At 40.1% G+C, this 14,251-nt stretch overlaps 1 protein-coding gene across 4 annotated transcripts in view; it reads right to left on the bottom strand.

Moving 5' to 3' along the window:
• The window catches only part of Ncbp3 (nuclear cap binding subunit 3), a 48,253-nt gene that overhangs the window by 20,962 nt on the left and 13,040 nt on the right, over positions 1 to 14,251 (bottom strand). For all 4 annotated transcript variants that reach the window (XR_608048.3, XM_008855621.3, XM_008855624.3 and 1 more), the window contains exons 4-7: positions 8,593 to 8,718; positions 6,179 to 6,307; positions 5,702 to 5,778; positions 4,463 to 4,571 (exon numbers count right to left, since the gene is read on the bottom strand). Coding sequence is in view for 3 of the 4 variants with exons in the window: in XM_008855621.3 (XP_008853843.1) it covers positions 4,463 to 4,571; positions 5,702 to 5,778; positions 6,179 to 6,307; positions 8,593 to 8,718 (441 nt within the window). In the remaining variant the exon portion in view is untranslated. The remainder of the gene's footprint in view (positions 1 to 4,462; positions 4,572 to 5,701; positions 5,779 to 6,178; positions 6,308 to 8,592; positions 8,719 to 14,251) is intronic.

The raw sequence follows: 14,251 nt of genomic DNA on the forward strand, positions 1-14,251 counted from the left end.
CTGGTCTACATAGTGAGTTCCAGGACAGCTGGGGCTACAAGGAGACCCTGTCTCAAAAAGACAAAAAGACAAAAAGACAAAAAAAAAAGAAAAGAAAAAAACAACCTATACACTAATTTTTTTAAAATATCTCAGTCAAGGAAAACAATGCAAGGGAGTAGTTCTAGATTAGGAGACTAAGGGACATGACAATGAAAAATACTCAGGCCTACAGCAGACACTAGACCTTGTGGGATAAATCTATAAAAGATGTATTTTGGGACAACTGAAGGAATTTAATCATTGACTATGGATAAGGCAAATGGTATGGTACTCATGTTAGATTTCCTAATTCTAGCAACTATGCCATGGATAAGAGTGTCCTTGTTCTTCAGAAACACATACTCGAGTATTCAGGGTAACGGGTAGCAAATTCCAATTCACTGTCAAATAATTAAAGCAATATGTATAAATTATAAATTTACAAATTATAAATGTTAACCCACACTATCTTTAATACTTCCAAACCACTATGCATAAAGTCTTATAAGGATCACAATGAAAGGTCTAACAATGATGTCTATCCAGGCGAACACTGCTAGTTAAAAGGCTTTTTTTTTTTTTTTTTTTTTTTTTGGTTTTTTTGAGACAGGGTCCCCCCGTAGCACCAGCTGGCCTGGAACTCACTATGTAGACCAGGCTGGCCTTAAACTCACAGAGATCCACCTGCCTCTGCTCCCAGAGTGCTGGGACTAAAGGTGTGTGCTACCATATCTAGCTAAAAGGCACTTCTTTTTGAAGTTTTCAGAGTTTACAGGCTGACAAGATAGCTTAGCAGGTAAAGGCTTTTGCTGCCAAGCCTGATGACCTGAGTCTATTCCCTGGGACCCATGATAGCAGGTGAGAACCAAGTTCCACAAGGTGTCTTTTGACCTCTACATGTGAGCTGTGGCATGCGTGTGCACAGGTGCACACATACAAATAAATGATTAAATAAATGTACTTTTTAATGGGGCTAGAGATATGACTCAGCAGTTAAGGGCACTGGCTGCTCTTGCAAAGGACCTGGGTTCGATTCCCAGCACCCAAATGGCAGCTAACAAGCATTTGAACTCCAGTTCCAGAGGATCCAACACAGTCTTCTGACCTCCTCGGGCACTGAATGACACAGGTGCACTTACATCATGCAAGCAATACACTCATACAAATAAAATTAAAATATAAATATATATATTTTTTTGGGGGGGGTCTTTTTGAGACAGGGTCTCCCTGTAGCCCCAGCTTTCCTGGAACTCACTATGTAGACCAGGCTGGCCTTGAACTCACAGAGATCTGTCTGCCTCTGCCTCCCAAGTGCTGGGATTAAAGGCATGTGCCACCATGCCCAGCATAAAATATTTTTAAAATTTGAATTTTTAAAAAAAGTTGTCACAGTTTACATAACTAGCTAAAAAGCACAGAAGACAAACTGGCTTTAACAAAAACAATCTGACTTTAACCAGAAATCACAAAAATGTACAAATAGTTAATTTTTACTTTCAGAGGTAGAAATATATTCTCAGTAAAGAACAAATGATAAAGATATAAATGAAGACATGTTCTACATCTTTAGCCAATGGAGAAAAGCAGAACGAAATTACATCGGGATTCCATCTCATCCAAGTCAGTCTGGCTTTCATCATGAAAACAACAAATGCTGGCAAGCATGTAGGGGAGAAAGGGACCCTTGTACACTGTTAGGAATGTAAATTAGTACAGCCACCATGAAAATCAGTATGGAGGGTCTCCCCCAAAATCAAAAATGATCCACTGATTCTGCTTCCAAATAAATGTCCAAAGGAATCAAAGTCAGCACAGTATAGAGATACCTGCACATCCACAGTTATCAAAACATTATTTTCGGGGCTGGAGAAGTGAAGAGCACTGGCTGCTTTTGTAGAGGACCTGGGTTCGATTCTTAGCACCCATGTGGCAGCTAACAACTGTCAGTAACTCCAGTTCCAGGGGAATTCAATACCCTCTTCAAATCGCCACAGACATTGCACAATACGGGTACACTTACATACATGCAGACAATACACTCACACACGTAAAAATAATAATCAAATATTAAAAACAAAAACAAAAACCATTGTTTGTAATAGCCAAATTATGCTATCAGCCTCAGTACCCATCAATGGATGAACAGATAAAGAAAATGTGTGTGTACTAAGATGTGTATGTGTGTATTTGTGTGTGCATGTGTGCATATGTATGGAGCATACATATATACTGACACATATAGAGCATTATTTAGACATAAAGAATGAAATTATCGGTGCTGGAGAGATGGCTTAGTAGTTAAGAGCACTGACTGCTCTTGCAGAGGGCCCGGGTTTGATTCCCAGCACCCACATGGCGGCTACAAACTGTCCTTAACTCCAGTTCCAGGGGAATCTGAAGCCCTCTTCTGACCTCCACAGCATTGCAAGACTCAGGTGCACTCACATACATGCAGGCAATACACTCAACACATAAAATAAAAATAATAAAATATTTTTTTAAAAAAGAATGAAATTATCTCAAATGCAAAAAACTGGAGAGAATTGAAGATCATGTTAAGTAAACACCATAGTCATGAGCCTTGGAATCAGATGGCTGCAGCTTCCTGCATGAGTTCTTGGTACTGTTGTTACAATGATCACCCTTCCAAATCTGGGACCACATGCTCTTCAGAGTCCATTCCATCACTCCCAAAAGACCCTGCAGCAACCTCATGGCACTGCCCCAAATTGGGATATTCAATGGCTTCTTCTGTGACAAGATACTGGCAAGTACAATTCTGATGTAATAATGCAGAAATTATACGGACTTAGGATCTCAAAAAGCTATCTTCATATAACACTGTGGTAGACATAGGTGGCAACCCTGATATGGCCATTACCAATGAATTCTCACCATGTGCTCCTGTTCTCTTAGAAGCTGTGACAGACCAAGTTGAGGAATGTGAGACTCACCTATCTGCACTTTGGGCACATATTACTGGCCTATTTTCCTAGGCACTATGAAGTGAGCATCCTCTGTGAAGAACTTCATGAAAGAGTGGTGGACAATGGGCTCTCCTAGTGGGAAAAGGAGCCTCAATATACAACTACCAATATGCTGAATGCCTGGGGAACTCAGCTTAATCTCACCTGAAACCAGCCCAACCAAGACACCAAGGCATAGGTCAAGCACACAACAGATCTGGTTCAAGGGGGTTTTACAAAGATCAGACTTCTATCATCACAGATAGTTGCCAGTCTTGGTGGGAGAGGCCCTGGTCCAGTATTCTAGGTGAATATAAGTGGGGAGATTGTGGAACTGGCAAGGAATCAGAAACAGCACGTTTATTTACCACCTAGAATCTGGACTCCTATTTATTTACCACCTAGAATCTAGTCTCCTTGATGGTCATTACTTTGTTAGCTACAGTGACCAGGATGGACAGTAGTAGGTCCAAAGTACGCTCAAGGAACCCTATTCATTTCAAAGTCAGTTGCCTTTGCCATAGCAGTGGTCGTGTCTTTGGAATAAGGCCTTGGATCAGATCAGTGATTATCACCCCTGACTAAATGTTCATCCATGACAGCAGCTTTAATAGTAGATTCTGTATTTTAGAGGGTGCTCTGAGTCTGGTCAATAACATTCTGATACAGTGCCCAGCAACTACACCTCCTACAAATTTCCTCCTCCAATAAAACTTCTATCTCTTAAAAAGTCTCATAGTCGGGCATGGTGGCACACACTGTTAATCCCAGCGCTCAGGAGGCAGAGGCAGGAGGATCTCTGTTAAGATCAAAGCCTGTCATGTCTACATAGTGAGTTCTAGGCCAGCTGGGGCTACAGGGAGACCGTTTTAAAAAAGACACACACACACAAAAAGTCACAAAATAACATTTGCTCTCCCCCCCCAATTCTATGAGTATGAGTGTTTTGCCTACATGTATGTAAGTACACCCATGCATGCAATGCACATGGAGGCCACAAGAGGGCATTAGATCACCTGGAACTGGAGTTTACATTGTTAGCCATTATGTGGGTGCTGGGAACTGAACCCGGGTCCTTTCTAAGAGCAGTCAGTGTTCTTAACTGTTTAGCCATCTCTCCAGCTGCACATTTGCTCTTGTACATGGAATTTAAGGGTTAAATAAAAGGAAGAGTATCAGGGAGGTAGATGGGGAAAAGCGGGGAAGGAGGATAAGAAAAGGTAATAAAGGGGATGTGACCAAAGCAAATTATCATGTCATAATGAAATCTATGACATTGTATAATAAATACACACTAACAAATACACATAAAAGAAATTCCTTCTCAGCCAGTAAGCCATTTCTTCATAAACATAAAGTATTTTGTTCGAAGGAAGCTTTGTGATTACTTGATCTAACTTCTAGTCAAAAGAGGAGGGTATCACTCAATAATTAAGCATTCTGATTGAAAAATCAGTACAAAATATCAAATTTACCTTTCGTAGCGAATCTCATGAATAACCTATTTCCTTTAGCAAGTTTGTTAGCTGGACGAAGATCATTTCTTAACAAAGACTCTTCTTCTACCTGAGACAGCGTGTCCAACTTAAGAAAAAAAGAACACTTTCAATGTAAAAAGCATTTTTCATACTTTTTCTGTAGATGAGTTACCAATAAGAAAGCATTCTATCTTTTATACCAATCTTCATTACAGAACTAGTTCCTCTGTAGACTTTTGAAGTCCGCTCTTCTCTGACTATTCAAGAATAGTCTCCACAATTGTGTGTGTGCATGTGCTCATGCATATACATGTGTGTCTGTGTGTGTCTGTGTATCTGTTTATGGATTTGTGCATGTCAATACAGTTGCCCAGAGAGGCCAGAAGAGGGTGTTTGAGCCCCTGGGGCTGTGAGCTAGCCAACAAGAGAGCTGGGAACCAAACTCGAGTCCTTTGCAAGAACAATACTCATTGTTAACCACTAAGCCATCTAGCCTCTGTTTTATTTTTAAATTATTTGTGTGTGTGCATCTGTGTGTTGAGTATGTGCATGTATCCAAGGAGGCCAGAAGAATGCATTGGTTTTCCTGGCACTAGAATTGCAGGTGGTTGTGAGCCACCCAATAAGGGGTGTGTTCACTCTTAACTGCTGCGGCACTTCTCCAGTTCCCATCCTTTTTCCCTTTATCCTTTACCCAGATTCACAACACTCACCATCTCCTAACTGTGTATTTGTCTTTCCCACTAGAATGCAGCTTCCAAAGGGGTAAAACTTTGATATGTCCTCGGAATTTGTTATATACTAATCATGTAACATTTAAATATTTAAACTTAAATATATATTAAGTTAGGAAGATAGAAACACAGCACTTGCCCAGCATATCCAAGACCCAGCACTACCCCTCTCCCCCCATACACACAAAATTTTAATACACTTCAACATTTTTAACAAACCCTACTTGCTTTTCTTTAATTTTACTGATTAGGTCACACTTCAACGTATTTCTTAATAAAACCATTTTTTCTTATGCAGAAGTATAAGTACTATTTAAGCACTCGAGATGAACTGTTACATCCACACAAGCTAAAAGGCCAAGAGTCTGTTGCACCCTCAAAAAGTTTCATGGTAAAAGCTAGACAAAGAACACAACTTACTAAGTCTTTACACCTTAATTTAAAAAGACAATAAGCAATTTTTAAAATAAAACCTTATAGATACCTTTGTCCTATAACTAACCTCCACGTCACTTGAATTCTCATCTTCAACTTCTCCTTCTTCAGCTTCCTCATCATCTGAACTGTCTTCATGCTTGTCTAAAATGGGATGTGACAAGATAAACATTAAAGTCACTATCTCATATAATTTTAAAGATCTGGTGTTTTCTATTCCTATTTACTGGTAAGCCAAAGAAAGCATCATCAGTTTGTCTCAGAAACATTTAGCAATGAGATGTTGTATAATTACTTAAACACTCTCCTTAAAAACTCAAAGCCAGGGATGGGTATGGTGGTCCACACCTTTAGTCCCAGCATGTGGGAGACAAAAGCCTGCAGATCTCTGTGAGATTGAGGCCAGCCTGGTCTATGCAGTGAGTTCCAGGCCACCTGGGGCTAAAGGGAGACCCTGTCTAAAAACAAAACAAAACAAAAACTCAAAAGCCCAAAACAGGTCTGTGCAAAGAACAGGGCAGCTGCCTCTTTCGTGCTTCATCACCTTTTTTACTTTTCTCAGATGACTTGTCTTCACTGGCTTCTCTGCTTCTTGCCTTATCCTGGGCTGGCAGAGAGCTCATATTGATAAGGGCTCGTGTGGCTGTCATTTCATCTAGCCAAACCACATTACCTACAATAAAATAGAAAAGAACACATTACACTAGATCCAATGGTAAATTCTTGAGAGCAGATTCAACATTCCATTCACTGCCACAACCTCATGCGGCTGCAGACTGTCATTAGTAAATGGAAAAGACAGCAATGGAAAGAAGCATAAAAGTGGTGGTAAAACCTCCATGAAGAACTTAAGTCTAGGGCTGCATTCTCAAGCTCAATTCTATAAAATAACTGTTATATACTTTATGAAAAAGTATTCCCCAAACAAAAGAACCTGGAATACAATAAATGCTATGTAAGTATTAACAGGTCCTCCACCCCATGGTACTGAAGACTGAATTCAGGGCCTCCAGAGTTTAAATACTCCTGACGCAAGAACTTCACCATGGAGCTATAGCCCCAGTTTTTTTGTTTGTTTTTCGGTCTATTTGAAACAGGCTCTTCCAGTAGCCCCAGCAGGCATGGAACTCATTATATCTCACAGAGATCTGCCTGCCTCTGCCTCTGAGATCAAAGGCATGCACCATCATGCCCAGCTGTTTGTTTTAATGGTCTGTATGTTGTCCAGACTGGCATTGAATTCTGGAGTTCAAGTAATCTGGCTTCAGCTTCCTGAGTAGCTGAACAACAGATGCAACCTACCACATCTGGCTAAATTTTGCAAGGTTTTTTATCTGTTCTGTGGGGTTTTGTTTTTGTGAGATCGGGTCTTATGTAGTCCAGGCTGGCCTCAAACCCACTATATAGCTAAAGATGACCTTGAACATCTAATCCTCCTGCCTCTACTTCCGTAGTGCTGGTTCAGTTTTATGTGGTGCTGGGGATTGATTCCAGGACTTTGTGCTGCTACACAAGGACTCTATCAAATAAGCTACATCCACAGTCCTGTTAGCAGGTCTTGATGAAGTTACTAACTGTCAAATAAACTTATAATCCATTACACTATTGCCCCTAGGGAGCCCTCTGCTAGTCTTTGTCTTCCATACCTGCTAAATGATGTTCTACCATCATGAGGTGTAGGTTGAAGAAGATATTCATGGGATATGGACACTGGAGTATGACAGCCACATGACTTTAAAGTAATTTAATTTAGCAAGAAAAGGATTTGAGAAGCCTGGTAGAAAGCAAGTCTCTTTAACACTGTTTTAAATGGCATTTCTCAAAATTATGTTACCCTTTTATCTCGGTTTGGGAACTAAAGATCTAAAGACTCTCACTTTGGTTAGTAATAGGCCATGTAGCCTTGGGCAAACAATTTCCTTTCTCTGTTTTTCAGTTTCTGATGCACAATATCCAGTTGAACTGGATAACCCTAGGGTCCTTCCTACTCTAACATCCTTTAGCTCTAGTTTTAATGATAAACATCAGGAGTTAGCAAAGTCCAGTCCTCCATCTGTTATTTGCAACACTTATTTATATTACCTGTATTTAGGTATACATACACAACAAACCACAAATCTACCTGGTTTTGTAAAGAAAGTACTACTGGAAAAGAGCCAGATGTGTTAGCTTATACCCTGCCAATAGCCACATTCATGCTACAAAAGCAAAGCTGAACAGATGCTACAGGAACTATATAACATATAAAGTCCAAAACATTTACTATCTGGTCCTTTAAAGAAAAAAGCTTACTGACCCCTGATTTTGAATAGCGTAAGCAAACAGAAACAAAAAAGAAGGAAAAACATTAAACTGTCATATCAAAAGAAGAGCTGAGAAAACCAGCTTCTGTCTCGGGTACTACCTAGTCAGTCAGCCAGCGGGTAGCAAGTAAAGCCAGGCTACCGAAGAGCAGAAGCCAGCAGAGCATTCACCAGAGGTCAGAGGACAAATGGCTCACAAGCTGGCAATTCACAGGTGAGAGCAAGCAGATGACATTCCAGAAAATACAGGGCACAGCAAGTAGAGGTGTGAGGTCTGCTACAGCATCAGAACACTGTGGTGTAGGGCAGAGCTAGGAGAAGGAGCCAACCCCCTAGAAACTGACAGGCAAAGAGCACTGACAATACCCAAAGCACTGGAAACAATCCCAAGTTTCTTCTGGGAAATGGTGGGTATTAAAGAGGCTACAATCATGTAGATTAGACTCGAATACCAGCTACAAACAGTCCAAAGCCTGGGTTCACCACCTCTGTGCTGACTTAGAATACCTGGGGATAGGCACTATGAGGTACTATATGGTAATTTTGTTTTTAAGCATCAATAGTTTGGGCCATGATTTCCTACTATTAGTTAGTCAAGAACACTTTAAAAATTATAAACAAAAGCATACTAAACAGAAAGTGTGGATATACTTACAGGAGGTATCATCCAACCATTCAATGTGTGCCGGAGGATATTCTTTAAAATAGGAAAAGATATCCTGGGTGCTCATCTCATCTACTCCACAAATGTAGATTGTCTCCAGTCTCACTTTGGGGATTGCTAGAAAAACAAGACAGAATTTTCCCACCTGCTAATGTGTATCTTACTAGTACTTTTTTATACAGTTACATTAATATGTGTCTACAAGAAAAATAAGCTGACAGAAACAATAATTATTTCAAAAGAATATAAAGCAAGATGGTAAGGTGAACTGTGTTAACTTACTGAACTACAACATTATATATACATACAGAAATGACAGAAACCCATTGAACTATGCAATGAATACAAATTTTTTTTTTCTTTTCTTTTTTTTCTTTGGTCTTTTTGAGACAGGTCTTCCTGTAGCCCCAGGTGGTCTGGAACTCATTATGTAGACCAGGCTGGCCTCATATTCACAGAGATCCGCCTGCCTCTGCCTCCCAAGTGCTAGGACTCGGTGTGTGCCACCACTCCCAGCCCCCAATACAAATTTTTAAATCTCAGGCAAATAAAACATCCCATATAAAACTGGGTCCCCTGTAATTTCCCTTCCTCCCTCCCTTTTTTGAAGCAATACTGTCACAAATTCAGTTCCCATTACTTCCAAGGTTTTTTTGTTTGTTTGTTTTTGTCTTTTTGAGAGAAGGTCTCCCTGTAGCCCCAGCTGGCCTGTTACTCACCATGTAGGCCAAGGTAGCCTAGATCTTACAGAGATCCTCCTGCCTTGCCTCCAGAGTGCTGGAATTAAAGGCATGTGCCACCAGGCCTAGCCTACTGTATTTTTAACTGATACCTAAAAACAGAAAAATTAGCCAGGCATGGTGACGCATGCCTTTAGTCCCAACACTCAGGAGGCAGAGGCAGGTGGATCTCTGTGAGTTCAAGGCCAGCCTAGTCTACGTAGTGAGTTCCAGGACAGCTGGGGCTACAGGGAGACCCTGTCTCAAAAAGACCAAAAAAAAAAAAAAATTATATATAAACACTTAATATTTCAATATGTGTACAGTTTGTATAATGTTTACATTGGGTTAATGACAGCTATCACCAACAACTCTCATTCCTCAGCTGGGCGTACAAGCTCATGCCTAGCACTCAAGAGGCTGAAACAGACAGAGCAACAAGAGTTCAAACTAGCTTGGGCTACACAATGAGTTTCTGAAGAGCCAGAAAAGCCCTGTCTCAAAAACAAAATAAAACAAAACCTACTAGCTATTATTTCTTTCTTGTGAAAACATTTAAACTCTCAATACTTTTGAAATACACATTATATAACCATTATCTATAATTACCCTACTATGTAATACCACAACCAGAGCTGCTTTTTTTTTTTTCTTTTTTTTTTTTATGGACGGGTAGTGCTTTGAGACAGGGTCTCCCTGTAACCCCAGCTGGCCTGGGATTAAAGCATGTGCCACCAGACCCAGCAAACCAGAGCTTCTTAACTACTAACTATAACTTGGTAAGCACTGATCAACCTGCTCTGATCCCTCTATCCTTCCCACTCTCCCCCGCTTTGGTAACCAGCACTTGACTATCTACTCCTATTGAGTTCATCTTTAGATTTCATGAGTGGGATCACATGATACTTGCCTTTCTGTGTCAGGCTTACATAATGATTTCTACTTGCTTCCACGTTGTCACAAATGACAGGATTTCATTCTTTTTTTACAGCTGAAAAGTATTCCAGTATGTGCAGGTATCACATTTTCTTAATCTATTCAACTGCGGGGAGATGCAGCCCGGAGGTAGAGTGCTTACCTAGCATGTGTAAGGCCTCAGGTTTAAGCTCTAGCACTGCCACCCCCTCTCCCCAAATGGATACTTGTGTTGACTGCCTATCTTGGTTGTGTGAATAATGCTACAATAAACAACAACAAACATTTCTTCACACACTGATTTTCTCTGTATATACACTCCAAAGTGAAGTTGCTGGGTCATATACTAATTCTATTTTTAAATATTTTTGAGGAAACACCACACTGGTTTTCATAGTAATTATACTAATTTACATTTCTACTCACAGTGTGCAAAGGTTCCTGTTACAATCTGAATATGGAATGTCCACTAGAGACTCTTATTTTAAGTGCTTGATCCTGAGCTTGGGGTGCTATTTTGAAGGTTACAGTCTAGAGCCTTCAGGAAGTGGAGACTAGTTGGTGGAACTAGGTCATGAGGCACAGGCCTTTGAAGGTTATCCCCACCTCTGGTTCCAGCCTTTCTCACAATCAAATGGCTCCACATTACCTTCCCTACCATGATAGACAGTGGTTCTCTGAAACCTTGAGCCAAAATAAACCCGTTCTTCCTTAAATTACACCTATCAAGTATTTTGTCATAACAATAAGGAAAGTTCCCTTTTCTCCACATTCTTGTTAGCACTTGTTTATCAACTCAAAATAGATGAGATCATGTCTAATCTTCTGACACTGCAACATGATCTTGTCATCTACAGAATCCATGCTGGAGAACTGCATAATCAAGTTACAAAACAAAACAAAAATCATATACACCGAAAACTCATAATGTTTTAAGTAGGTTTACAGTTTTGCGTGGGATCATATTCATTGCTGTCCTAGGGTACATGTGGCCCACAGGCTATATATAGGTTGGACACACCTGAAAAAGACTTAAATGTAAGACCTGAAATAAATTACTCATAGAAAACAAGGGGAAAGCTTCACATCATATTTCTTTGGATATGATCCCCAAACACAAGAAACAAAACAAAGAAGATGACATCGACCTAAAATCTTTTGAAAAGTATAGAAAATAATCATCAGAATGAAGAGACAGCCCATAAAATAGGAGAAAAAATTTGCAAATTGTACCTCTGACAAGGAGTTACTATCTGGACTTTATAAGGAACTCCAAACACTCAATAGCAAAAAAAGAAGAAGAAAATCCTATTTTAAAAGGGGCAATATGCTGGGCATGGTAGCATACATCTGTAACTGCAGCACTTGGAAGGCTGAGGAGGACTGCCCCAAGCTCAAGGCCAGACAAGGTAAGTTCTAGCCAGGTCTACATAGTGCAAGAAATAGTCTCAAACCAAAACAAGGGGCTGGAGAGATAGCTCAGCAGTTAAGAGCACTGGCTGCTCTTGCAAGAAACCCAGGTTCGATTCCCAGCACCTACATAGCGGCAGTAACTCCAGTTCCAGGAGATCCAACACCCTCTTCTAGTCTCTACAGGCACTTTACAAACATGGTACATTTATGAACAAGCAGACAAAACCCTCATACACATAAAAAATAAATACAGAAAAGCGAATCGTCAAAATAAAGTGCAAAAAGTTCAAACAAAAACAACAAAGGGTTGTTCGTGTAATATCTCAAAAAAAAAAAAAAGATACAGAAATGGTCAAGTATATGAAAGACTGACTATTCAGTATCTCTAACCATCAGGGAAATGTTAAGTCAAGACCACAACAACCTACTACTCAGGAGAATGGCTATCACAAGCATGTTTTTATGCACTATATATTGCCTTTATTTAAAATACATGAATACTTTCCAATTTTTAAAAAATCTAAAATTGTTGCCGGGCATGGTGACGCATGCCTGTAGTACCAGCACTTGGGAGGCAGAGGCAGGTGGATCTCTGTGAGTTCAAGGCCAGCCTGGTCTAGATAGTGAGTTCCAGGACAGCTGGGGCTACAGGGAGGCCCTGCTTCAAAAAGACAAAAAAAAAAATCTAAAATTGGCTGGTTTGCCATTTCATTCTGAAGAATAAGAGATGGGATTAATGGAAGCCCAAGACTCACTTAGGTGAGTACTTGCTTGGCAGTCCAGATTCCTGAGGACAGAGATGCCCTCAGGATTTGTATATCCCAGCGAATTCTCATCAGTGACCAGCAATGCAACACTGAGCAGGGACTCAGGAGCGGAAGGGAAACATACAGTGATTTAGCCCAGGGGTTCTCAGTTCTTTGAGTTAAAAGCTCTGATTTTAGAAGCCATGGGAAGTCAGAGATGGTTCCACAGACTGTAACAAAGAACAAGAGAGCTTGTAGTGAAAGAAGAAAAAGACTGGGTGTTACGGATACAGATTTGTTGATCTAAGAAAATGGACTTAATCTTAAATGAGACAGGCAGAAGAAAAAAGAAAAGGAAATTGAACAAAATAAGTATCAATCATATCACAGTGATATACTATCAAAATATAACTCTAAAAAGAAAAAAACCTACAAGTAAGAAAATAGTTTAAAGACAAAGAAGAATGGGCTGGAGAGATGGCTCAGCAGTTAAGAGCACTGACTGCTCTTGCAGAGGACCTGGGTTCGATTCCCAGCACCCACATGGTGGTTAACAACCACCTGTAGCTCCAGTTCCAGGGGATCTGACAGCCTCTTTTGTCCTCCTCAGACAATGCACAACACGGGTACAATTACACACATACAGGTAATACACTTGTACACATAAAAAAAAAAGACAAAGAAGAGTATAAAGAATAAAAATTGTGGCTAGAGATGTTTATTGACAGTGAACAAATTTGTTCAAAAGAAGCAAGTAAGTGGGGTGTGGTGGCACATGCCTTTAATCCTGGCACTCAGGAGGCAGAGGCAGGTGGATCTCTGAGTTGGAGGCCAGGGTGATCTACATAAAGTCCCATGCTAACCAGAGAAAAGAGAAAAGAGAAAGAAAAAGCAGCAGCAGCAAAAACCAGGCTTTTGCAACTCAAGGTCTGCTGGGCTACAGAGTTAATTCAAGAGGCTAGGCAACTCAGTAAGACCTGATTCAAAATAAAAAGAAGCTGAGGATATAGTTCCATGGTAGAGTGCTTATCTAATATGTACAAGTGGCCGGGGCTTCACCACAAACAAATACATGCAAAGAAGTAGGTAAAAATTTTAAAAAGAGGGGATTTAAAAATATCACTACCGAGCATGGTGGCATGTGCCTTTAATCCCAGCCCTTGGGAGACAGAGGCAGGTGGATCTCTGCAAGATCGAGGCCACCCTGGTTCATGTTGTGACTTCCAGGTACGCTATGACTAGGGAGACCCTGTAAAAAAAATAAATAAATAAAATAAAATAAAAACCAACGAAAAGCCATATATATATATATACATATGCGCAAAGCACAACTAGAGAACATTAAAAGCAGAAATGACACTGGGTGTGGTGGCACTTGCCTTTATCCTAGCCCTCGCAGGCAGATCTCTACGAGACAGAGGCTAGCCTGGGTCACATAGTGTGACGTCCATTCGCTATGACTAGGGAGACCCTGTAAAAAAAATAAATAAATAAAATAAAATAAAAACCAACGAAAAGCCATATATATATATATACATATATATATATGTATATATATACACACACATATATATATAATCACTGTAGAGCTAAATCAGTCTCAAGTCATCTGGAGGAAAAGGTTCATTCTCAAAAGAAAACCAAATTGCCAGTGACAAGATCCTCTAAAGATAAGAACTTTGCCAAAATCAAGATTCCACAGAAGACTGCCAAAGGAAAAGATCTTCACCTTGTTGACAATGTCTGAGCAAAATGAAACAAAACACAAAGAGGACAGGCAGACTAACAACCAATGACAAAGAGGTGAGTGCTGAGGAGCAGTGAACAGATGCACAAGGAATGAGAACTGCACGTTTG

The sequence above is a fragment of the Nannospalax galili genome, unplaced genomic scaffold, assembly GCF_000622305.1.
Source record: "Nannospalax galili isolate Female #2095 unplaced genomic scaffold, S.galili_v1.0 scaffold888, whole genome shotgun sequence".
Lineage (NCBI taxonomy): Eukaryota > Metazoa > Chordata > Mammalia > Rodentia > Spalacidae > Nannospalax > Nannospalax galili.